Source organism: Quercus lobata, chromosome 6 (assembly GCF_001633185.2).
Source record: "Quercus lobata isolate SW786 chromosome 6, ValleyOak3.0 Primary Assembly, whole genome shotgun sequence".
Lineage (NCBI taxonomy): Eukaryota > Viridiplantae > Streptophyta > Magnoliopsida > Fagales > Fagaceae > Quercus > Quercus lobata.
In genome coordinates this window covers 41,863,643-41,891,153 of record NC_044909.1, presented here as the reverse complement: position 1 = coordinate 41,891,153, position 27,511 = coordinate 41,863,643, and the positions used below count along the sequence as shown (strand labels likewise).

At 32.1% G+C, this 27,511-nt stretch overlaps 2 protein-coding genes across 2 annotated transcripts; one reads left to right on the top strand and one right to left on the bottom strand.

The window, feature by feature from the left end:
- Positions 1-758: 758 nt before the first annotated feature.
- On the top strand, positions 759-4,876 carry LOC115994710 (patatin-like protein 1). The gene is made up of 7 exons (XM_031118942.1): positions 759-973; positions 1,096-1,277; positions 1,407-1,593; positions 2,321-2,482; positions 2,577-2,879; positions 4,316-4,491; positions 4,749-4,876. The coding sequence occupies exons 1-7, from the start codon at positions 827-829 to the stop codon at positions 4,819-4,821; spliced, it is 1,230 nt and encodes a 409-aa protein (XP_030974802.1). The 5' UTR covers positions 759-826; the 3' UTR covers positions 4,822-4,876.
- Positions 4,877-5,970: 1,094 nt separating this feature from the next.
- On the bottom strand, positions 5,971-21,028 carry LOC115994709. Its single transcript, XM_031118941.1, has 12 exons — positions 20,586-21,028; positions 20,295-20,396; positions 13,289-13,369; positions 12,134-12,243; positions 11,872-12,007; positions 11,570-11,668; positions 10,568-10,673; positions 10,028-10,479; positions 9,777-9,953; positions 8,079-8,276; positions 6,763-7,089; positions 5,971-6,261 (listed from the first exon to the last, which is right to left on the bottom strand). The coding sequence occupies exons 1-12, from the start codon at positions 20,856-20,858 to the stop codon at positions 6,169-6,171; spliced, it is 2,154 nt and encodes a 717-aa protein (XP_030974801.1). The 5' UTR covers positions 20,859-21,028; the 3' UTR covers positions 5,971-6,168.
- Positions 21,029-27,511: the final 6,483 nt, after the last annotated feature.

Genomic DNA, 27,511 nt, shown 5'->3' with positions numbered 1-27,511 from the left:
ACAAACATAATAATTTTCACAACAAATTTCACAATTTTTAAGTCGACAAATTATTATTAATTTTAATTTATATGGGTTCATCATTGATACAATTTTATTATCCACCATTATAACAACATGTCACCTTAGACAGTTGTGAATTATGTTGTCATTAGACTTACTGGACAAGATGTCAAAGAAGAAAATAACTTAGAGCTAGTAAAGACTCCTCAATTTAACTTTGCCTCTAAAATGTACAAAGATGTGGTCAGTGATTATAAGGTCTAGGTGCGTACGTAGGCCTAGCTATATAAGACTACATGAGAAGATTATTAAGAAAACAACGTTCTCATGAGAAACTATTTCTCCATGTTAATTACTGTGTCATAGATATGCCAGAGTATATACACATCCATGTGAGATAATTTTCCTTACCAAGATTTTCAAAACCCAAAATCAAACCAGATCAAAGCTTCGGCAATCAGCAACCTATCCTCGATCTCTGAAAGAGACACAGACAAAGTCAGCTGGATTTTCCTTTTTGTTTACTTAGAATTTTGCTTTGACTAAACAAACTACGTACTAATAATGGTAACAAGAAATTGAATCACAACAGCCTCAGGCTCTCATTAGCACAATTGCATTCAGGTCAATAGTCGTAAACCAATTAAATAGACTAAACAATGTACACTCAAACAAGCATTACATTATATATACTTTACTACTTGGGGTGATAAACTTCTATAAGCTCTTCGTTTTCTTGCCTCAGCAAATCCTTTGCATTTTTCTTTATCATACATACTCCTTTTCTACGAATATTTTGTCTCCAAACTTCAACAAATTAGTAATGGACAAAACTGCATCATCATCATCATCCTTCAAAATTCAACCTCCATCACATGGAAATCTTGTTACAATTCTTAGTATTGATGGAGGAGGTGTTAGAGGGATCATTCCTGGAGTCATTCTTGCTTACCTCGAGTCTCAACTTCAGGTAATAATTCTTAAGATTTCATGGAATTTCCCAAGTTAGTACATTTGAGAAATTCTAAGACCATTAAGGCTTATTGTATATTTGGTTCTAATCAAGTAACTCTATGGGTTTTGTGGTCGTAGGAGCTAGATGGCGAGGAAGTAAGGCTTGCCGATTACTTTGATGTAGTTGCTGGGACAAGTACAGGTGGTCTCATTGCAGGCATGTTGGTAGCACCAAATGAAAATAATCGACCTTTATATGCTGGCAAAGATATAGTACCATTTTACCTTGATAACTGTCCCAAAATCTTCCCGCAGGCAAGGTAAATTTTGAAATGGATTATTCATTCATATTGTGCTAATTAGTATCTAGGTCAAAGTTTTGTACCATGCAAATCATATTTATATATATTGACTAAGGATGTTTTGCTCTTGGGTTTTTGTGAACACAGTGGAATATGTGCGTCAATTGTGAATCTAGTGAAAATTTTAACGGGACCCAAATATGATGGAAAGTATCTTCACAAGCTCATAAGAAAGGAATTAGGGGATACGAAGTTTCACCAAACCTTGACAAATCTAGTTGTTCCAACATTTGACATCAAGAAACTTCAGCCTACTATTTTTTCCTCATTTCAGGTTGTGGTGGTTTCTATGTTTTGTTTGTTTGTTTTTTTAATGGTTTTTTGTTGTGTTTATTGTTTATTGCTTAGCATATTAAGAAAAGACTTCAACCATTATAGTTGGTTATGTGTTGTAGTCCGTTCTACAAATTGCTTTAATGAAGTTTTAGCAAAATGGCATAAGTTTTAGAAGTTATCCAGGCCTATTAAAAAAAAAGATTAAAGGTGAATTTGAAATACCATTATACCACGTTCTACTTAATTACATTAAAAATAATGATATTCACATACTTTTTATTATTCACTTATCAATCAACATACACATATTATTAGTTTGTCATATGAATCGAAAACATGATTTCAATTAAGATTAGGAATTCATGTTTTAAAAACATAATTTCACAATTTTAAACATGATTTCAAAAGAGTGAGTTTGAAGTACGTAAAATGAGCGTATAATAAGATTTTCCATAATTTCAATTACACATATTTCAAAGGGATCATATTGTTCATGATTTTATTTTCAACATTTTAATTGGAGAGGAAAGATTTGACCCTTATAAGTCTCTATTGGATACACTAAAAATAAAGACCTAAAAGTCATTAGCACTCCCTTCATGAAATTAACATAAACAATATGTGCATATTTCAAACCTCTTCTAGCACTACTTTAAATTTAAATCTAAATTTCTTCCTTCAAATCCTTGTACGCAACCTGATAGAATTGCAAAATTTTCATGCAGTTGACAAACCATCCAATCTTAGACGCTGCATTATCAGACATATGTATAGGCACCTCAGCAGCCCCAACTTTTTTTCCTGCCCACTATTTTAGTAACCAAGATACACATGGAAGCGTGCGAGATTTCAACCTTGTTGATGGTGGTGTGGCTGCCAATAATCCGGTAAAATCTTTTTTTTTGACAAGAATCAAATTCCTGCATGCATAATTACTTATCAATCATGAAACTAATATTCTCGGTTTTGTGCTGAGTTAAGACACTGATCGCCATCAGTGAAGTGACCAAACAGATTATTAACAAGAACCCAGATTTCTTGCCAATTAAGCCCATGGCCTATGATCAATTGCTTGTGATCTCAATAGGGACGGGCTCAGACACGAGTGAACAAAAATACAATTCTAAAACTGCTTCAAAGTGGGGTGTGATATCTTGGTTATATGAAGATGGAGATAGTCCATTGATAGATTGTTACAGTGATTCAAGCAAGGATATGGTTGATTACCACAATAGTGTGATTTTTCAAGCTCTTCATTCTGAAAATAACTACCTTCGAATAGATGTAAGTCAGCATTTATATTCTCTCTTGCATGGATAATAATGCTATTGTTGCAAACTCTCGTTCACAAAAACCATTATTTTTAATCTTGAAATTAAAATCAATGGTGAATATTAAAGTTTGTGTGAATGATATCTTGCGACAAGGATAGAATTATTCCTTTTGTATTTAGTTGAACAAGTGCATCTTGCTTTTTGATGGCGATTATTAACCCAAAAAAATCCATATCACTCATTCAATAGGGACAAAAATTCCAAGAGAAAATTAAATCCTTGACAAGGAAAGGGTGTATAGGTGATAGCTAGACAGGCAATCAAGCCAAAATTTATAGCAAGTCTGTGAATTAATGTACACTCCAATAAGAAGATTATGAACATATAATAATAATTTAGTTAGTGGCCGAGCCACAATGACCCTCCTACCTACTCCTGAGAGTTTTGAAAAACTCCCTTGTAAGTTTTATGGTTTTAAAATTCCCTGTAGCCAATACATAATATGGCCTCCCCAAACTGTTCATTGATATATAAAATTGTCCCAATACCTCAAAATATGTTTATTGTATGTATAGTATTAAATTTATCTTTCGAATGGTTCAAATTTGTATATTTGTTTTTGGGTGAATTAATTCCAAATATATATATATATATATATTTTTACATATATTGACTATTATGAAGTCTTTTATTTATTTTTGAATTTGCCAAGAGATTTAATCGGTATTATATTTAGAGTAAAGTCATAAACTTTTAATTATTTTCTTTGTTCCTTTATATGCTCTTTGAAAAAAAAAAATCTCTACATCATCATAATTACTAAATAAATAAGCATATAATGTCAAAATGAGCACATACGAATGTCAACGAACAGTTAGTCATACTTTGAAAACTTAACTTCTTACTTCTAAAAGAAACAATTTTCTCAATTAGCATATTCGTTGGGTTTTTTTTTTTTTTTTTTTAATGTCTGGCATGGATGGTTTTATTTCTCAACCTATTTTATAAGTAGTGTTAGGATCATAACTTTTGACACAACTTTATCTCAACTTGTTTATATGGTGAGTTGTGATTTGTAGAATTGTGTACTCATATAGACCCACCACTTTTACTCCACACAATTTGCGTACGTGACAAATTGTAACAAAAGTATAGTCTTAGCATTTTTGTTTTTTTGATAGGTGAACTTCCCCTATGTCCCTAAAGAGTAGACCTCGCTCTTTCATTGACTTGAGATCAATGATAAAGTAATAATAACGATGACAATAGGTGTGCCCTTGTTTGATCATAGATTAGAATAAAGATATTCACACAAATCAGTCAATATAGAGAGAGGGAGAAACTCTCAAAAAATTATCTGTTTTCTTATTGAAGTACTACTTTTTCTAATTTCACATACTATGACATATGAGTAACTAGTGACTTTCTTCTTGAATGCTAGACCAGATCGATACGTTACACGGTAATTTGTCTTCTGTTGATGTATCTACGAAGGAGAACTTGGGAAATCTAGTGAAGGTGGGCGAACAGTTGCTAGAGAATCCAGTTACTCGCCTAAATTTGGATACTGGTCGCTATGAACCGGTTGAAAATGGTGGAACCAATGAGGCAGCCCTAAAAAGGTGGTAACACTTTCCTTTTGTTGACCTTTTTAAGTTTTTCTATAAATTAAGGATCCATATTCCATGATTCATACTTGAAAGTAGACATCAATTAGCTGAAAAAGGGACATATAGAACTGACCATAATTTATTAATTTAGTTGATACTAGGGTTTTGGCTAGTTGAATTGATCATAAACGTTGAACAAGCAAACCAGCCAAGCATGTAGCATCCATCTCTTATACTGATTTTCTAAGCATCGGGTTCAATGCTTGCAGGTTTGCAAAATCACTTTCGGATGAGAAGAAAGTCCGAGATTCAAAATCACAAAGCAACAAAGGCGCAAATTAGTGATCTCCGTTTCTTTTATGCTACAAATGGGACGAATAAAAGTTATAAATTGATTTGTTGTTTACTTCAGTCATAAACTGATGGATCAGAATAATTTGCAATTTTTTAATTGCTAAGCAAGAATTACAGACAATAATGATACTAGGGATTTACAATAAGTAGCACTTCTCTCCGGCCGTCTAGGGCTTAATGCCCAGGCTAAGAAAATCAATCTGTTGCACTAGTTTACTCCTAATATGCTTCCCCTTCCCCCACTCCCAGCATCAACATGCATGCTCGACAATTGACATTCTCCTATTTTTCATTTTCTGGTATCTCAGAAAGACCAATGATTTAAAAGAAGCTATTTTTATTTATTCATTTAGAAAGAGAGCCTATTTCTTGAGATACACGAGTAACATATTTGACAATTTCCTTTTCCCTTAACTGTGCCGCGACATTAGGGAGCTTTTGATTCCTTAAAGAGAATAGTGAGGCCTGGGAATGGAATCCATAGTGTTAGATGTTTTTCAATCTTCTATTGCAACCCATAAAATATGTGCAGAAGGTTTTCATGCAAAGATCAAACTCCATGAAATATGAATATATATATATATATATATATATATAAATATATATTTATATATATATATATATAAATATATATTTATATATATATATATATATATAGTTGGGGGAAGAGGGCTTTGCACCGGGGACGTCTCAGTTGAAAACACTTGACATCTCCTTGGACGCAATATGAATAAATATTACAATTATTTAAGCCCAATGGTACATCTCCTACCATCTCTAAAGATGCAATCAGCCCCTCCTGTCTTAGATGGTATTGGTTTATATTTCCACTTCAGGAGCCTAGTTGAAATGAGAAGCAAATACTTCACAAAACACAATAGATGGAGCCATTCCCAAGGACTGTTGATCATCCGCCAATCTGTGGCCCTTTATCCGGGTGATAATATCAAGGGCAGTGGTTCCATGAATCTGCATAACAAATACTAGTGCAAGCCTGCAAATAATTATTATAATATGACTCAGATTAGACCAGTTCTGCAAGTAGCTACACAAAAGGAATCACAATCCCATTAAACACTTGAATCAATCATCTATTCATTTCATCAGTGGCAGACTTTTCAAACTAGATCAACACCGTATGGTAGTGTACAAAAATGAACATTAATGAAATTTGGAGAGCCAAAAATGCAATTTAACCGAGGTTATATAATGCGAGGCTTGCCCTTTCAACTACTTCCGCAAAATGGAAATGTATGGCTCAAATTGAATCAAATAATATTTACAAAATAATATTAACAAATATATTTCAGATATAGTACTCCTTTACACTCCAGACTACGCAAATATTTGCTGAATGACCATCTCAGCATTTCCATTGTACTGTGCAAGAAGATGAATAGCGTCTGCCCTTGGCAAAGCTAAAAACTCCTGCAACCAAAATATGAGAAAATCTTGTAAGAAACAAATTTCTGACAAAAGATGCTAATTTAAGTTTAGAAAAAGGAGGGGCAGGGGGTCAATTATGTGAATTAAAAAAAGATGAAAGCACTTAGAAAAACCTCAATGTAGTTAAAAATAGAGGTTTAAAGACAAAGTGGTTCAGAACTAGAACCACCACAAAGATGTGAAAAAATCGAGCGCAGGCATAGGCCCTGATGTCAAGAACACACTAATGCTTTCGGATGATGATAGTAATTGAATTATTCCTACATATGTGCAGCGTTAAAATTTTTTGTGTAGAAAAGAGAATCCTTTTTGACTCTGAAAAAGAAAGCTCCATAACCTTTTGCCCTTGCACAGTTGCACTACTAAGTTGTAGAATGGAAAGGAAGTCATGATGAAATTTTCTAGTGTCATTAAATGAGCTTGCAGAAGAAAAAATTATTTAGACTTCACATTATTAACCAGTAAAATATATCCACAACTCACCATTACTTTAAGAATGGCATTTTCATCACAAACAACATCTCTAGATGATACTTGAGTTGGACTGCTACCATCTTCTGAAATCTTAGTGCTTGAAGATATTGTAACTTGAGAAGATCCAAGGGCAGAACTGTCAGCATTTGAATTCGACATAGCAGCAGCAGTGAGCAAGGCAGTGTTAACTTCTTTCAAGGAATCAATTTTCAAATGGCTTTCAAATCGATCTTTACACATTTGAAGTTTAAACCACTCATTATGAGTGAAAAGTGTTGCTTTCATTATTTTCATTAGCCGGGGTTCTTCAATACCAAGCCTTCTACCAATTGCAACCTATCCAAGATTTATAAGAAAAAAAAATAGCATTTAAATTCGTACTTATGCTGAGGATAAATAAGTACATTCATAGCATCACTTGCCAAGGTTATTCCCACATAAAAATATATTAAAATTTGACTATGTTTAAAAGCAAGCCAAGGAAGATCTATAACAGAGCAATAATCTGCAAAAATTTTAAATTCATGCAAAACATAATAAAACCTACAACTTTTTGCCACAAATGTCCCACAAAATAAAAAATAAAAAATTCAAACTTCCACAATGCAACTCCATGGTTAATCTAATCTCTTTATACTTAAATATTTCTAGTCAATGTGGCCGACCCTAACTAGCCTGTTGAGGTTCCATAGCTGACCCCAAAACTTTGGGAACAAGGCTTGGTTGTTGTCATTGTCAATAATACAAACCACAAACATTTACCCCCAATCAGTTGTTAAAATTCAAAAGATCAGAGGTTTGTCATTACAAAAATGGAAAATGCCAATTGTCTGATCGCATTTACAGATGATGAATCCCAGACCTTCCCCATATCAAAGAGAACTATCACTAATAGACTGACATTTTGCTGAAATTGCAAAGGACTCGTAATAGATTGCCAAAATAGAAGTATGAATTCCCTCAATATTTCCACCTGTGCCTTTGGTTGTAATGCATAGCTGAAAAAAATACAAACTATAAATAAAACCTAAGGACACTTATTCACAATATGATCAAGAAAAAGTCATTAAAAAAAAAAAAAAACTAATCACAGTATATTATCAGAATTCTATCTATATCTTTTGATTGGTAAGTTAGATGTGCCTAGTGGATCTTGAACCCATGACAATACCATGCACTCTGTTCTTGCAAATGAGAGAATATTTAATTTGAGCTAGAGTTCATTTGTATCAAAACTCTATCAAACTATTTCCTAGACATCATTAAGGCTGAACAATGCATCAATGCTAAAGAGAAATGAATTAGTTCTGCAAATCAAACCATACCTGGAGTGAAGTTGAAAGGGCATGCAAAGGCAAGCCTTTCCCAAGTGCATCTTCGTTAGGTTGGAGAAATGCCAACAATGTCTCCTTCAAGGGCTTCAGCAAGGCAGGGTCACGAGCAGCTAAAGGACCTAAATGGGAGCATGCAACCCTCAGAGCACTAGAATTGTCACCAAAGCTGACCAGCTTAAGGAATTCAACCTAAAGCAGCAAATAGAGCAAACAGTTACATTTTATTGGTAAGTAACACAACCTCAACCTAAAGCAGCAAATAGAGCAAACAGTTACATTTTATTGGTAAGTAACACAACCTCACCCTCAACGAGAGGAGATGCCATTTTAGCTAGAACTCATAGAAATTTCATATAAACATATATAAACATAAGGACAAAATTCATTTTACACCCTTTACGTTTGGATCAATTGTCATTTGGACTTCAAGTTTAAATTTTATCAATTTGGTCCTCTAAGTTTACAATCATTATCATTGTGGCCACTCCATCTATATTATGTGAGCTTTGTGCACTGGATTTTCTCAAAGCAATTAGGGGTAAAGCTGTCTACCAATCATCTCTAAGACCTTGCAAAAGTGTGAGTTTTGTGCATTAGATACAACTATTGATTGTATCCAAAAAAAAAAAAAAAAAACGAAAATCACCCCAACTCATTCCATGAACCACCCCAAAGCAACAGAAAACCACCCCCTTCCCAGTTAACCATCCCCATGCCAAAGCAACCCCTCTTCCCGTGACCAAACCCATCCCCCAAAGACCTGATATCTAAAACTCCAACACCACCAATAGTACCCAACATTAACACCCATGGTCAAAACACCACCCATAGCACACAGCCATAATCCCCCGAAACTCCTAAGATCCACACACCAATCAAAGCCACAAGATCCACAAATGATATAACCATAACCCATTTTCTGCACCAATTGAAGCCACAACACATACATAAAGCCACTCACATACACAAATCCGCAGTGTGAGGTGGGTTCATGGAGTGGGGTCAGTTGTTTGGTTAGTGTGTTAGAGAAGGGATGGATCGTGATGAAAAGGTAGTCACAAGGGGCAGTAGTGTTGGGAAAGTCAACCATTCGGGAGTCTTAAGGGGAGGAGTGAAAAAATGGGTTGGTATTGCTTGGTCTGGCCTTGGGGTTGAGATGCGAAGGAAAGGACGGCTGGGAAAAAGTGTTCAAGGAAAGCCCCAAATGGGTTTTGGCTTCAAGGATGATAAAAGAGGAGCCTTTGATCAAAGGATCCAATTGTTTTAGGGCAACGAGCTTGGGTGAAGGTGGAGCAGCATGTTGCTTTAGGTGGCAATAGGGAAGAGAAGAGCAGTAATGGCGGAGCGGCAAGGAAGAGAAGAGGGGCTAGGTTTGAATGGGCTAAAAAATAATTTTTTTATTTCATTTCCTAAATATTATAAATTTTGGAAAACATTTTGTAATGAATAGAAATCATACAAAATTAAAACTACATCCTTTTAATGTCACTATCAGAAAATTTTCTAATTGCAATGGCCACATTGACAACAGTGGCAAACTTGGCAGAAAAAATTGAAACTTCAGGGACTAAAATGATAATTACCACAAACTTGAAGGGTGTAAACTGTAAAATCAACTTTAGCCTAAACTTTATATTAGTGGAAAATATTTCTTTCATAGAAGCCATAGGTCATATGGTATCCACTAACCTGCTTAAGTTGGAACAACAGCATAGGATTTTGCTCAAAAAAGTTTGGATCCATAGCATTAACTTCTTCCACAACCTCTGCAGCCATTCCCTTGCTAGCTAGTTCCTTCATCCATAGCACAATATCGTACTTATCCTCCCTGCTACTAATATCTAACATGGAGGGTCTCCCTGAGCCCTACAGAACAGTATTCTGTCAATAATAAACTTAACACTTAACACAAGGAATAAGAAAAATTATCACGCAAGTACCTCTTGTCCATTTGAGATATATGTGCTGGAAAACAGGGTAGTCGTGCTAAGCTCTTGCTTGCTGCATAGGTCAAAAGGAACACCATATATTAAACCTTGGTCATCATGTCTTCCCCTCCAACGCTTGCGTTTACTCCTTTCTCCAGTTCCATGGGTTCTATGTCTCTGCAGAACTCTTGGATTTTCAGGCTGATGCAACCCACTGGTGCTACAGTCTTCATGGTTGCGCGTTGGCTCACAAGCATACCGTAATTCAACATCCACTCCTTGCCTACTACTCACATCAGCATTATTTTCAGGAGAAGCATCCATGTGAGTATTATTAATGGAGGTCTCACCGTCAGAATGTTTATTGGCACCAGAATCCGCTTCAAGAGAACAATTTCTTGATGAACAATACCCAGGCTCTGGTTGATTAACTTTATGTTCGGAAACTGTTTGCATGTCTGATGCTGAAATCATGATAAATAGGTTGGTAGGAAATAATCAGAGTATTGGAAAAAGAATAAGAATAAAAAAGCATCAAAATTTGATTTTTACCTGAAGTGGATGCCAGGCTAGAATCCACAATTCCCCTATAAACACAATACTCACAAACAAGCTCATCAAGCATGGAAACATCCAAACTCATCGTACATAATTCATTCTGCAACAAAAAGAGACAATAATAACATCTTTCAGGCTCAACATAGACCAGCCTCCCTATCAAAAATAAGGTAGTCCCACCTCCCAACAAGAAACCTAGAAGTCTACTAATTGATTTAAAGAGCATAATGAAAGCACATTGTTTAAAATGATATAAAACAAAAAATGTTTGCGTTAAAAGATTTAAATGCAGAGGAACAGCAAACATACAACTCAAATAGATATGAGTAGATGAAATAAACATTTCCAGCTTGCCCTTTTTGTTTCTTCTTCTTTGGTTGCTCGGATAGTATATGTGTCCTTTTCCAGGTATTAAACAAATATATACAATTTTAGCATTGGTAGGTCATATTGTCATTTTTTCAATAAAAAAAGACCTCCAGAAATGTTAAGATGCTCATCTTAAAATTACAGGTAAAACTAAGGGTAATGCTGGGATAGGATTGAACGTGATCTCTAGGAAAGGAATTTTGAAAGAAGAAGCTTTACAGATATCTCCTAGGGAGCTTGACTACTATGTTTCTATTGGCTCAACCTTTGAATAAAGGCTAGGCAAATTAGGAACACCTCTGTAGATGACTCAATTATTAATAAACAAGAGAGAGAGAGAGAGAGGAAACATGGTAAAAACTGATGATGGAAAAGTTTGATTTAATTCTCAAAATGCACAACTAGTATTAGATCATAATATATATGCCTCTCCCATGCCTCCTCACAGGGTGCTCCAAAGAGAGCCACAAGTACAAACATTTGGAGTCAACAACCTCTTAGTGAAATCAATTAGCCATTCTATTGTGGGTAAAAGACATTATTAAGCCTCAGGATCAGGGTAGTAAAATATAGATGAAAATTCAGGATATGATGAAATAAAGTCTAGATAGACTAATATTAGATAACCTGAAATGCCAGAAATAAATCACCCTTCGAAAATCTCAAGCTATCAATTGCCCCCTGTCTTGTGAGCTCTACAGCATGTGCGAGAGCTTGAATGTCCACCTGGTTTTTAAAATCAAACACGCAAATTAACAAACTTAATAATAATAAAATCAAACATGCAAACTCAATACTGTTCTCAATGTGTCAGCCCATTAAGACGCTAACATTATAAGATAATCCACATTTTACCTCTATCTAACATCTATGGACAAATAGCTGTGATTTGGAACCAAGGACAATTAGCTGTAATTTCAAAACCTCACCTCATCAAAAGGAGGTGCTTCATACAGACTCTCATGTGGGGTTGCAGGGGGATCACGTTCCTCAAGAAGCAACCTCTGAGTAAGATCTGAAATGGGTGATACAATTCCTTGACGAAAGCAATATACTTTGTGTATGCTGCATAACACAGAGAAAATTGAAAAATATAGAGTCAATCTACCACATGCATCACAAGAACACATGCATCTGAGGAAATAATAGTAATAAAGTGAAAGTGAATTAAGAATAAAGCTCAATGATAACCTTATCAAATATCTCAATGTCATGGAAAAGACTGGATCATATGCATGTAAATGAGCTCTTAAGACAGATGACATCAATCCTGCAATGTCAAATCTCTTCCTCTCTGACCACTGAAAAAATAAAGGATGAAAGTTTATACATCTAACACATATACTGTCTATTAAAAGCTTAATATATGAATATAATGTACACTTTTAATGGCAATACCAAACTTCATCTCTCAACTAAAACATCATATGATTATAAACGTCGTCTAGAAATTAATTGGAAGAGAAAGAACAGTTTTGAGTATTTAGTAATGTTGAAGCAAAAGCAATCATGCCGAAAATTAAATAACTTATGGGATATGTACACAAAGATACAAATACAAGCCACAAATTGACGCAGCAAATGTATGGAAAAAAAACTTGTGCCTTCCACATCGCACATAAGTTTGGTTAAGTATTTGCTTCAAAACGTCATAAAGAATCACATTAGCCAAATTCAAGGAATCCAAGGAATTGCTAAGGAAAAAGAACATCATATGCTCACTTAACATTCATTATTATTATCTAAGATCCCTATCATTTTTGTGGAAGAGAAAAGACCAGCAAACACAGAATCACTTTAACAACCACCCACACTAAATTGTGGAATCATAAAGCAAATAACAAAATCTACAATTCAAAAATTAAATTCTTCCGCAAGCCTAGGTAGACTTAGCAGCAAAAATAAAGAACAATTGAAACCAAAGAACCAACTGCACAAAAGTACCTCTTTCTTCACTTATTACCATGATATTCTAAACAATCTCTCATCTTGGTACTTGACAAGTTGGTGAGAAAAACAAATATGCAATCACTATTTATAAACATTTTACATGCAACAAATTCTAGAACACCATTATTATTGTAAAGCTTTCAAGATTGTTGAACGCATCGCAAGTCACACTGTATCCACATTTTTGGTGGATATTTATATTTGGAAGAGGGAAGAAAAAACAGAATTGATATGAATTACAATATCATGTGATTAATAGGTGACTCAACCAATTGATCTTGATAAATAAGGTCTAACACAAATATAAACAAATAACAGATAAATCAAAGAGTTACAACTGTCTACAAAAACAACAAAAAGTAAAAGAAATCCATAAAAATATCAAATACATCGCACCTCATTTGCCACTGGAGAAGTTTGATCAGCTTTGTCATATATAAAGGCCAGAAGAACATGTTTGAACTCCTCATATGCTTCCTTAAATACAAATACAGACCTCTGTCAGAATTCACTACTAAACAAGAGAACTATTAAATTCAACTTAATAGGTTCAAAAAATTTGTTATAAAAAAATAAATCCAAACCACAGCAAACAACAACCCAAGCTTAGTCTCAAAATATTTGGTCAGCTTTAGATCCTCAATAGACTAATCTATTCTACAGAAAGTCAAACTCTTTGTTACCTCCTAAATTGACATGTCCTTTTTTCCTACTTCTACTAATGTTGTTGTAGGCCTTCCTCTACCGTTTTTCATTCCCTCAACTTGATTCAACTCACTCTTCCTCAGTAGTGCATTAATTTCTAACTTTCACATGAAACAAACCATCTTAAGCAACTCCCCCTTATCCGAACCTTATATTTCCTTGTATTTCCACTTATTTATATTAACATTCTGATTTCAGTTACACTTAATTTATATAAATGTTTCTCCTAAACAGCCCAACATTAAAATACCATAGAGAATAGCTGATCTTTACAGATGTTTTATTAAAAAAAAAATTGATAGGTAACGAATACTTTTATTTAACCCAAGTACATTGGGGAAGATGTTTTATAAAATTTTCCCTTTAACTAAATAGATATTCTACTATCACGCAATTCTTGTAGTGCACTTCTCTACTCCATCCACTTGATTTCATCCTATGATTCATATCTTCTTCAGTCTCTCCATCTTTATGAATTACTGATCCAAGATATTGAGAACTCTTGCTCTTTGGTTTCTTTTCCAAAAAACATCAAACAAGGCTAAAAAATTATTCAACTCCAAGAGGGTGCTTCAATGTAGGCATATTGGCTGAAGAAGCAGAGCTGGAAACAAGGGGCAAAGCCAATACAAAAACTGGGTAGAGTTCTAAAATAGCACCTCAACCTATAAGGTTAAATAATTATTCTAATTTGGCAGATTAGTGTACACTAAAAACATGAGCCAACTTCTTAGTCATAATAACATACTTATGACACATAATAAACTACAATCCAATTCCATGTATTAGAGCTACTAACAACACAAAGTTCATAAAGTTTACGTGGTCAAAACAACATTTTAAAATCAATCTTCAACAAGAAGGAAAATCCTAAAACCAAATAGTTTAAGCTTTCAGGATTTTATTTGTAGGGTCTACAACACATGTAACCACAGTGGGTTCAAGATATAATTCACTAATCTAAAATAGCCTTGAAGATGGAATCTGCTCTGATTGCTTTTTCAATGCCCTTACAGATACATTAGGTGACAATGAATGAAAGCTAGCAATTTAGATATCCAGAAGGTCATATTGGATTCCTCATAAGACCCAGTGACAGGTTGAAGGAGTGATCTTCCAATCACATGATAAAAGGTAGCAATTCAACTAATCATCCTCTATGATGATAACCCTCTTATTTAAAGAATAGAGAAATTAAATGTGCTCAAATACAGTTGTAAATTCCAAATGATGCAACAAAAGAAAATGAACAGAGACAGAGACAGAGAGAGCAAGAAAGAAAAGATGCCTCAATCAATGGGAGGAATTGAAAAAAACAATAAGCTTGCAACATTTCATATGATTTCAAGTTCCACTTCACATGATTTTTGTTTTTATAAGTAAAATTTCATTAAAAGAAAAGACTAAAAAGGCACCACCCATGTACATAGGGAGCGTAAAACAATACTCCAAAATTAAATGCTATTAAGTACATTGATCTAGCAACTCAAGCAAAGCAGTAAAGGAAAACAGCCCAGAAGCATTTATCCACTCAAACAAAGTATTGAGGAATAAAAACTTTAGTAATAAATAGATCTTTCATAACCCTCAAAAGCTCAAGCATTCCTCTCCCACCAAATAATTCCACTTTATGAATGTTTGCAAGTAATATGCCTACAAAGTTTCAGACCAATGGGCATTTATATATATATATATATATATATATATAAGGTTGGGTTCAAGTTACACCTGGTGTAACTTTAAGCGATGTTACATCACTCAATATTTTTTAATTGGATGCGAATTTTGACAAATCCACTACTAAATTACATTATATTTGTATATTCTTCATGCTTACAAAATTTCAAGATGATGAAAGATTAATAGCCATGTCATCAATCAATTGTTTATATTCAAGTTTTTGTAGTTTAAAATAATGCCTAAAAAATGAGTTTATAGATCGAATGGTAAATAATATCCAATTGACATGAGTATTAAGAACATATAGAACATGTAATTCAATGGCAAAATTTCCAAAATATAAATTCCATAACAAGTATATATATATATATTTTTTTTTTTTAATAAGTAAGGAAAATTTTATTTAAACATAATAATGAGTCACCCAAGTATACAGGAAGTGTACAGCAGAGGACCAAAATAATCAAATACATAAATTACAAGCATCCATCAAATCATAGACCCAAAAAATAGAATGACTTCCTATTATAGACATCCAATCCGATAGAGTTTTAAATCAGCTATAGTCCTTTCAGAATCTTCAAAACACTGGTTGTTTCTCTCCCGCCAGATGCAACACATTAAACAATAAGGGACAGCCATCCCAATAACACCATTACGATGACGACTAAAATTTCCTTGCCAACATGCAAGGAACTCAACCACAATATTTGGCATTGCCCAATAGATACCAAAAAAAGTGAACACCATAGACCACAACTCATAAACAATAGGACAATGTTATAAAAGATGGTCTACCGATTCTCTATTACTTTTGCACATATAACACCAATCTAGAATCAACACCTTCTTCTTACGTAAATTATCAATAGTCAAGATAGTTCCTAAGGTTGTAGTCCAAACAAAAAACACGACTTTGGAAAGAACATTCTGCTTCCAAATACTTCTCCAAGGGAAGGACTGAGTACATACTCCCAACAAAGCCTGATAATAACTGCTTACCTCAAAGCCCTTACTCGTGTCCAACACATCTTATCCTCACCAATACCTCTAAATGAGACTCTATATATAACATCCCAAAAAACAAACAAAGGTGTAACATTATTTAGAGTTACACCAGGTGTAACTTGAACTCAACCCATATATATATATATATATATATATTGGCATTAATGCTCCCAATAAAATTCTAAGAAATGAGTGCTGACTCCAAGCATGCTAATTTCCATTTCTTAATAATAAAGCCTACTGGCACCATTTGAAACATCTATCTTCTTCCAAATTTTTCTAAAGTGCATATATTCATGGGTTCAATTGGGGGATGTTTTAAAATGGCACTGCACTATTAGGAACTCAAGTAAGGCTAAGTCCTACCATAAGGTCCTTAAGGGGTAGAACATAAAGGTTCCCTTGTAAGGGTAATAGAGTAAATTTGTGCCTCCTGAGGTCAATTTTTTCCTCAATACAGCCAGATAATAATTTGAGAGAGAGCTAATTTGGCCCAAATTAGTGCCCCAAGTTTAGGGTAAATGGAAAAATCAATGGATTATCTTTTACTTCATTGCTTGGTAGAAAGAGAGTTGCAAGGATTACTAGTGTTGGTAAAAGTGTGTTGAAGCATGCTTAAAGTGCAAAACCCAAGTTAAATGCACTTTTTGCACAAGCAAGCGTCTTTGGAAAAGGGCACTTTAGTGAGCTTTTCTAATAAGCCCAAAGCACAAAAAAGCGCTTTTTTAAATTTATTTATTAAAAATAAATCACTCAGTAAATTTAACTGTTAGATCCTAATGTATCTTAATGTTATTGATATAGGCCCTTGATTTGCTATAGAAAAACCAATCTTATGGTCTAATAGAATACACATAAGCCTACCTTTCAATCCCTAGTCACAAATTCAAGAAGACATTAAAAATATCTAGTGACCAAGCTATCTCACCACACAGAGTGGACCAGAGTGCTAGAGCTGCTGAAGTTGAAGAAGAAAGATTCAACATGAAATCAAGAGTGAGGTAACTAATAGGGCAATAGGTTCATGTTCTTGTTCACAACATACTCCTAATGAGAGAAAGTGATGCAAAGAATGTGGAGACAATTTTATTTTAATTTAGTCTTATTTAATTTTAAAAATCAATTGTATTTTTACAATTTTCCCATTGGATTTTATTTAGGTATTATTAAATAATTAGGTTATTCGTATTTTATTTACTTTCTCAAAGTCAAGTACTTTTGTAATTCGTTGATTGGGTTTTCCCAAATCAACAAAATAGAATTAGGGTTGAGTTATAGTAGTCTATAATAAGCATGCAATTATGATCCAAGGAAGACTGTTTGCTTGATTAAAAAAAAATTTCGTTGAAATTTTCACAATGTTCTGTTGCTAATACCAACCTAGGAAGCACAGATACAGAGATACTCCATTTTTGCTCAAGTACTGGTATCTAATATGTATCCATACCAGATACCTCTGCATGCGTGTCCCAAATTTTTTTTTTTTTTTTTTTTAAGTGTCAATACGTCTAGGATACACCCATGATAGTCCTTGATACGGCCCGGATATGGTCGTAACCCAACACCCCGATAGTGAGAGAGAGCCCAAATTTATGAGGATTTTAATTTATATTTTATATATACTGGTTCAATGTTGAATTCTAGTTATATTTTATTTACTCTTTTGGATCTTGGTTTGTATTATAAACATCATTTAATAGTCATGGATTCACTTTATTATCCATTATTGCACTTAAATTGATATATGCTTAACAATATAACAAATATAAATAAAAATATATTTTAATTTTAATTAAAACAAGTATCCCCACTGTATTGTATCCTATGTTTCCAGAAATTGTCATATCACAGTATCCCATATTGTACCATACCTGAAAATGTACCCATGCTTCTTAGGTTCCAACTAACCAAAAGTGCTGATTCCTAAATTTTGTTTCTTCTTACTTATAGTGCTGCTTCCAGGTAAGGCTAGGTGTTGATTCCTAGAATTTATTTTACTTTTGGTTGTCCTACACCAAAGTTTGGTACCAGAGCCAAATTTAACATGTACCCGAATCAGGCACACAGTTTTTTTATTATCATGGAACAAAAACTAGCAACTTTAGTGAAAGAACAAGTTGCACTAGCACACCATATTAAACCTCATGGTCTTCCATACATATTGTCAACATATGTTTCTATATCACCAGTGCAGCAAGAAGAGCATACCACAAAGTCTAAACAGCAAGCTGAAATAACTAAACCATGGGTAAAAAAACTTGATAAAGCCTGTTGAAAAGTCAAGCAAAATGCTTACCACTGCTAAGAAAGATTTCCCACTACTTGATAAAGGGAAAATTCAACAAGAGAGCAAAGAATTAGAGGGTGCAAATGTGAAAAATAACTTTGATGCATCTGCTACTCATCAACCTTCCATAGTGCATGAAGTGGAAATGCTCGATACAATGGTGCTTCCTATAGATCAAGACAAAGCTATATTGTTTGCAACATTGATTCCACCCATTCATTTTATCAGTCCAAAAAAATTTAAAGATATGGTGAAACAGAAAGCTACTTTGTTCTTAGTATTGCTAAAGGTGCTTCAAGAGGTAGTACAAATACGACATGCGAGAGTTCTTATCATTCAACACTTCAAAACTCAAGCACAAGTTTTTTTTTTTTCCCAACCAAAGGACAATGATGCAAGCAGCCCGAAGAAAAATTATTTTAATTAATTTTTGTTTAATTTTATAAGTAACTTGTATGTTTACTACTTGTACATTGGATTTTATTTTAAGTCATATTAGTTCATCAGGTTATTAGTATTTAATTTAATTTACTAGGCTCAAGTATATTTTTCTAATTCAATAATTGGGCTTTCCTAAATCAACTAAAATTAGGGCTAACTGTGTACTCCAACGAAACCGTCTACTTGATCAATAAAATTTCCATTGAAATTCTCTCAATGGTCTGTTATTGATTTCAGCCAACCCCAAGTGTTAATTCATGATTTTTTTTTCTTGCATGGTGATGAATCCAAGCCTATGTGCTCATTCCTAGGATATTTTTATTTTTATTTTTTCAGTTCTTCAATTTTGTTATTGCTTTCGATTTGGATTTATCCTATATCAAAGAGACTTTTAATTTAGATGAAGTACATATGGGTAATATGATGAAGGTGTGATCTTAATGACGACAGTCCTATAATTAATGAGGATGATGAGGCTAGTGATTTAGGATTGATTTGCATTGGTTTTTTATTATTTAACCATGCACTTTATTTTGATCATGGTTATGTATATCTTGTAAAGCACAAGAAAATTATATATCATTAGTTGATGACTTAATACTCATATTGTCTATCAATAATTGTTTTCAAATTGAGTAATACTACGTCCACAACATTTTCACAACAAATCTTACTTGGCAAGTTGTTATTAGTGAGTAAAAAAGTGATGTTAGTGGTGGATCCAGATTAGAATCAATAATAACTTACCACCTAGAATTCATTGTGAAAATGTTAATGTGAACTTTACATCAATTAGGTGTGTACTTTACTTTAAAAAAAAAAAAAAAAAAATCCATTAAAAAAACCTTTGCACCTAAGTGTGCCTCATGCTTGCACCAACATTGGGGAATACTACTCTTGCAGTTTGGAATTATTTGTATTTTTCCAAAATCTGAGATTGAACTTAGGAAAGGCCGGTATCAGTGGCATGGGAAGTGCCAGTCTCAAAAATAGTGTTCTCTTGTGTAATTATCATCCACAAAAGAAAAAAAGAACAGCTAGTGTTCCACATAGTCCTCACTCTCCATTCCATTCTTTATGGAAGAGGGAAGTGCCATTTGAGGAAAATCAATTTTGAATCAAACCTAGTTTATTTACACATCCCTTTCCTATTCCCAAAGCAAGTTTGATATATGCATTCATGGCTAACACAATTCCTACACTAGGAAATAAGAATTACCGTATATATAATGAAATTGAAAGAAAAATAGAGAATGCAAAAAACAATGGAATTGAAATTACCGGATAGGCATCAAGAGCACAAGGCGCGAGAGCTGTCCTCAGACAAGCAATTGCAGAGTCGCGATCTTCGACGGTCCCTTTCCTCAACAGCTCTATGAATTTCTTCACCAAAATTTTGGCCAAACCAAACAAAATTCAGAAATTTAATCAAATATTTAAAACAGATAACAAAACGCAGCGTTTGGTTGCCCCGGAAAAGCAAGGAAACAAACAAGAATATTAAATAGAATTCAAATTGTATATATGCCTCCAGCATTTTATCGGCAACCAAGCGGAGCATAAGACACTCACCTGTTTGTGTAAGCGGAAGAGAAGGCGATGATCATCGAGAATGAAAGGCGCGTGGGAGCGTAGGAGATCCATGGCGATATCAATGTCACCGGCCTCCAACGACCGTCTGATCCTCCAGATGATCAATCTCGAATGGTAAGACGAAGAGGAAATCGAAGAAGAAGGAGGGGGAGGTGGAGAGGAAGAGAATGAGTCTTCGATGAGCTTCTCTGATTTGGCGAAATCGATTACTAGAGCGTCCAGAGCTTCCCAATTCACCGGCGTCGAATCCATATCGCTCGCTTTTCTTTTTATTTTTCTTCTGCAAATTTTCTCGCGAAAATTTGTGAGAATTGAGAGTATGCGAGAGAGTGAGGGAGAAAATTAAAAAATCTTTCTGTTCGGTTCCGTGAGGATATAAAATTCTCGGAGAGAAAGAAAGCCAGAAAGGCGGCTATTATATTATTTATTTGTCATTTGTGATTAAATATATGTGAAATCTGAAATGTGAGGTAAAAACATAAATTTTTTTTTTTTTTGAGAGGGGTAAAAACATAAAAATTAAATAATAAAAAATGGAAAGGAAATTGGACTTTATATAGGTGACAGGTGTTTTTAAATTGGATGAGAAGCTTTGGGTAAACCACCTGCTGTGTGAAATTTCTATTTCAATGACGGCGACGTGGAAGTGCAACTATCGAATAATAATTGTTCATTAATAATTGATCGTTGATTATCTTCTCCTTTCTTTTCTTTTCTTTTTTTTTTCTTTTTTTTTCCTGGATTGTTGATAATTGGTTTTTGTGTAAGCTCTTTCTAACGTGTGAGATGATATTTTTTTAATAATTCGATAATTGAGGAAAAAAGTATTTCAACTTCTATATTAAAAACATCACGGGATGTCGATTGATTATAAAACTTTTATTGGATATATATGTAATTGGTGTATCATATTGTTTCTTATTTTAAAAAGAATCACTATTCATTGTATGGCACTAATTGAGACCATAATTAATTAATTTTTGAATAATAGCTTCTTTTTATAAAGCCTTTTCCTTTTTATAAATAGTTTCAAACGGAAGAATGGCATGTTTTGTATTATTGGTCGAGCAATTGATCATATATTTATTTATTGCATAATAAAAGTTAGGTTTTATAAATTTTTTTTTTTTTTAGAATACTATGTATTTTTAACATACACAAGGGGAGAGGGGAGAAAGTTTTTTAAAGAAACTTATAGTAGTATATATCCAAAAGGTCCTAAATATTGGGAGAGTATATTATGTTATTGAACCAATGATCTTATATTTATTTATTATATACTAAAATCTAGGTTTTAAAAAGTGTGGGCGTGATAAATGGATAATCTTCCCTATATAGTGTATGTTTTATGTTATTGGTTGAGCCATTGATCATACATTTATTTATTATATAATAATAATAATAATAATAATAATCTATATTCTATATATATTATATTATTATTATTATATATATTAAGGGAATTCAAAAAGTTAGTTATTGTTTTTTTTCCTGTCAAAAATACCCTAGTTATTGTTTTTTTTTGTCAAAAATACCCTTAAATTAATTAACCAACAACTCAAAAATATGGTTAAAATAGTAAATTGGCAAAAGAAAGTTAGTTATTGTTTTTTTTACTGTCAAAAATACCCCTACCTAAAACTTAAAAATGGGGTTAAAATAATAAATTGACAACAATAATAAATTCCTACTTCTACGTTGAAATATCTTACTGCTTCTAATAAACTTCTCATTTTATGTTAATTTAAATTCCTACTTCTAATTTCATTAGCAAAAAAAAAAAAAATTCATACTTCTACTTTCTAACTCCCTACAAAATAGGATCAATCTTTTGTTAGTTTTAAAACTCCTCCAATCTACAAAACTCACCCCATATATATATATATATATATATATATATTTTTTTTTTTTGTGATTGGAAAAAGTAGAAATCTCGAATTATAATAAATACAAATTATTAATTTTTACTCAAAAAATAGAAGAGCCTCTGAGCACGCGCATGAGTGCGTGCTCAAAGGCTAGTAACAGTTAAGGTTTTAAAAGTGTAGTTGTGATAATCTTCTCTAGTACCGTATATATAACAAAAGCACTTTCACTTGTGTTATAAAAAATAATAATAAATTTCATATCAAAAAAAAATTTTGAGTAATCAAAATTTTATAAAATTTAAATTATTTTTTTCAATTAAAATTTTATTATTAAAATTTGGGAAGTTTTAAAAATCAATTAAATGTTATTAAAATTTTAAATTATTTTATTCTTCTATTATAAATTTTAATTCTTGATTTAAAAAAATAAAACGATAGGCTCATGTCAGATAACTTAAGATCATTTTTATTTTTATTTTATTAATTATCATATTTATTTTTCTTAAATATTTGTTATATTTTCTTTAAGGTTTCATATGAATTTTAATTAAACCATGCATAGCACGTGTATATATATATATATATATATATATATACCTCTAGTTTAATTAAAAATTAAATAAAAGGAAGAATGTTTATATAAAAAAGTTTCCAAATTGATAACTCATTGAAAAGAAAATTATTACATATTTAAAATAAAATATATAAACATATAATAACATACTTTTTTTATGGAACATGTTATAACATACTTGATACAATATTAATTGTTAAGCTATCTTTGTGCAAGGCAAACTAGAAAGAGAGATCAACAATATTTTTTTTACAAAGATTTGAATAATAAAATCCTTAAATCACAATGTATAAACAAAAACATACATGATTATTCATAGAAAATAAAGGGTTAGCTTATTATCAAAGGAACGGTAAAAAAAGTAAAAAGAAAAAAAAAAGCACACACATCTATATTTAAAAAAAAAAAATCAATAAAAATAAAAGTATAACTATATAAGTAATTTGTTTAAGGACAAATATGAGGGGAAAAGAAAAGCCCAAAGAATTTGAAATGAAAATTGTAGGGATAAGGACCCAAAAATATATATTGGGGCTTGGCAAAGGACATTGATTGATCTAAGGGCGAATAAGCAATAGTGAGAGTGTCAAGTTTAGAATCCCATGAGTATGTTGCAAATGGAAAGGTTGGGGTAGGTGGTCCGAGAAGGAGTATCTCTTTGGATAAACGAAGCACAGACCAAATGTATATCCTATCATTCAAAGTAACCTTTCAAGAAATCCCACTGATAAGGACGTGCATTATGAACGTACAGGAGGAATGGAAGCTCATAAATATTTAAGGAAAGGCTGCTACCGCCGCATTAAATGTTTTGCAACTAACTTTTTAGCTGCATTAACGTGGAGAAGACCCCTGAACAGTACTGTCTTGGCTACCCTAACTCACAGAGGGCTTGAGAGGGTGTCCGATGGGACAAACACTCAAGTAGTAGCTTAGATGATCAACAAGTGTAGGGCCAAGATCATTCAAAGGGAACAATATAATGTAAGAGACCCTTCATGGAGGGGGGGGGGGATCGAGAAATCAAAAGAGAAACACCGTAACAATCAGGAATCAAATTTGTAATCAAACTTGTGAGAAATATATAAGAACTGATCTCCTCGGATCGTACCAATGATAGTTTTCTTTACTTTGAATCAATATATGTTCTTGTTCTAATCATTTAAGCCTACTTTATTTGTTATCTAGCTAATTTTAGCCCAGCTTTCCAACCCACATTTTACAAATTCATTGTTTTGGATTTTTTGGATCGAAGTCCATCCATTTTTTGGGCTAGAGACTCAATTCTAGTCCTTACAAAAATAAATTAAGTTTTTATAATTTTATGGATTATAATTCCATATATTTAAAAGATAAAATTATGGAAATAAGAACAAATAAATCATATATGATATTTTATTTCTTTACTAATATGGTATTTTAAAGAAAAAACAAAATGCCAAACATTTTATAAAATAAAAAAATCCCAAAAAGGTTTTAAACGATCAAACTTTATTGAGTGTTCAGAATGTATGATTATTATCATGATGCACGAGTTTTTTAAGACGATTTAATTATCGTAACATGAACTTCAAGTTTGGGGGATAACGTTTAACATTTATGGTACGTAGGTTACATGATTTATACACTCTATTTGTTTCGATAAAAAACTTTATGTAAAGATAATTTGTGTTTTCTTATGCTTGGTAATATCATTAAAAAAAGAGGATTATAGAAAAACTATTTTTTGACTTCTTTTATATAACTTAGCATGAGATAGAATTGTTTTCCACTAAAATTTTATAGAAAACAATTCTATTTCATGTCAAGCTAAATAAAGGAGGTAAAATGATAATTTCAAACTCATTTAAAGGTTGTTATCAAGTATAGGAAAATGAGATGGTTTTCCAAAAATTACTTTTGAAAAGTTATTAATTTTCTAAATAGCAAATATCAAAAAATAGTTTACCAAATTTATATAGTTATTTATAGGTGAAAGAATGCATTGTAATAATTTTTTTCCCATAGGCCTTTTTTTTTTTCCTTCCTCCTTTCTAAAGAAGTACTACCCCTAACAAATTATAATTTCTTGATAGTAAGGAAGGTTGTTAATTTCCTTTTATAATGTTGTAATAAGTTTTGTTACAAAATACTTCTTTTGGTTTAATAATTGGAGACGTAAAAGCAATTGTTGTCGCCTTCACATATATCAATATGTGTGTGTCTATATATATATATATATATATATATATATATATATTTATTTATTTATTCTTTTATTTTGTGAGAGAGGATGATTTTATTTATTTAACTTTTGGAGGACTCAAAATATAAAACTGAAAATAATGATTCACAGAAATATAAGAGGAGAAAATTATTGGAACAAGCATTAATCCATAATTTTGCACTTCATTAATTGTCCATTTGGTAAGATTTGTTTTTTCATATCATTCTACTTTTTTAGAATACTATGTATTTTAACACACATACAAAGGTTAATCCCACATTGGAAAATGAATCTGAGTTATAGACATTTAAAGTCTGTGCTGTGTATCCAAGAATTAGATTCTTTTAGATATACACTATTGTTAGTTTATTTAAAACCTTCTCTCATCTCTCCTTATGTGTGTGTGTTAAAATACATAGTATTCTAAAAAAAAAAAAACTTTTTGAGATCATGCATTGCCAAATGGCTTGCCCCCTTCCTCTCCCTAATGCTAATTTTGTGACTCTATTAAGTCGATGTTTGAAGCTGAAGAGGCCTTTTTTTAACCTTTTCACCGTAATAGGTATGAAGACAAGAAAAATGCAAATAAAATTATTAATGATATGCTAATGAAACTTCTGGGATAGTTATTTGGATAAACTTATTTTCACTTACTTGTTTTTGCTTAAAAATTAAACTGATTAAAAATAAAAATGTTTTAAGAGGTTGTATATACATCAGAATAAGTTCGAAAATGGTTCATTTAAAAAACAATTGTTCCTTACAAGGATGAAAGGAACTAAACACCTTAACAAAGACATGTCATAAATTTTAACTAAGAGAGTGTTTGATTCGCTGTGATGTTACATTACTTCATAATATTACGTTATTGTAATCTTATATTAATGTAATCTTAATACAATAATACAACATTACATTGTTTAAGAAGGTGATGAGATTAAGATGATGTGATATATTTTGTAATTTCAAATTAAAGTAATGTTAGAAAAAAAATAAACCAAAAAATTTAATATCACATCATCATAATGTGTATCATATTAAGGACACATCACAACGAACCAAACGCCTCCTAAGTATTACTTAGTTCAATTAGCATATTTAGTGTTACAATTGTGATGTTATGGTTCAAATCCTCAAATCACTTCCTTCAATAATCAAATAAATAAATAAAAACCTATCCAACTCCACACGTGTGCAAAATCTGTTGTGGTTGCAGTCGGGTATGGTTGGGATTTGGAAATTATTCTCCTGGACATCAAGCAATTCCAAAGCACAACAGTTTAATGAATGATTAGTCGCAAACTCACGCGATCTGTGAAAAAATTTAATACAATGTAAAATTTGTGAGTTAAATAGTGCATTTTTTTATTTAAAATTAATTTATATTTTTATAAGTTTTATATAATGGAATACATAATGTATTTATATAAATGGAGAATATTAAAAAAAAAATGTATACTTATATTTCATGGAACAAATGTAATATGTTACATTAAATTTAAATTATTATTTAAGTTTTTTTTATAAAAACTATTATTTAAGTTTAGAATGGTAGCATTTTGTTTTTTCTTTTCAAATATAAGTATAATGCTTATATTATTAAAACTTGAATTTTAAGTTAACCTTTTGAATATTTTTATCATTTTTATTGTTTTTTTAATGTCCATATCTCTAATTTCTAATGGCGATTTTGTTTGAATTTTTTAGCCAAGACTAAAGAGTTGGCCTAAAAAAATAAAATATCATACTTTTCAACCCAAAAATTAAGGAAAAAAAAATGAATTTTTAAGCAAAAAAAGAATCAATTTAAGGTCTAGTAGTCTAAAATGAACTGAAATAAGGCCATACTTTACTTTTGTTCCATATTGAACTGCTTAAAGTGATCAATTATTTGGATTAATTTTTTATTTGGATACTAGTATTAGACCATAATTTCGCTCATGCTCATGCTCATGCTCGTGCTCGTGTTTGTATTCAGTGTCATGTATATTGTTTATAACTAGTTTCAAGTTGGACAAAAAGATAAGCCTTTTTTTTTTTTTTTTTTAAAGTAAACAATTAAAACATACACGAAAATAGTGTTTTAAACCGAGTTTATAATACATTACATAACCAAAGTACAACTACAAAATGACCTAATCTTTGTAGTTGTAAACTGGAGTTATAAACAAGAGTTATGATAAGCTGATGGCCAACATAAAATTTAATTAATTTATTATGAATTCTAGTATTAGACCATGTATTTAATGCAATTTTT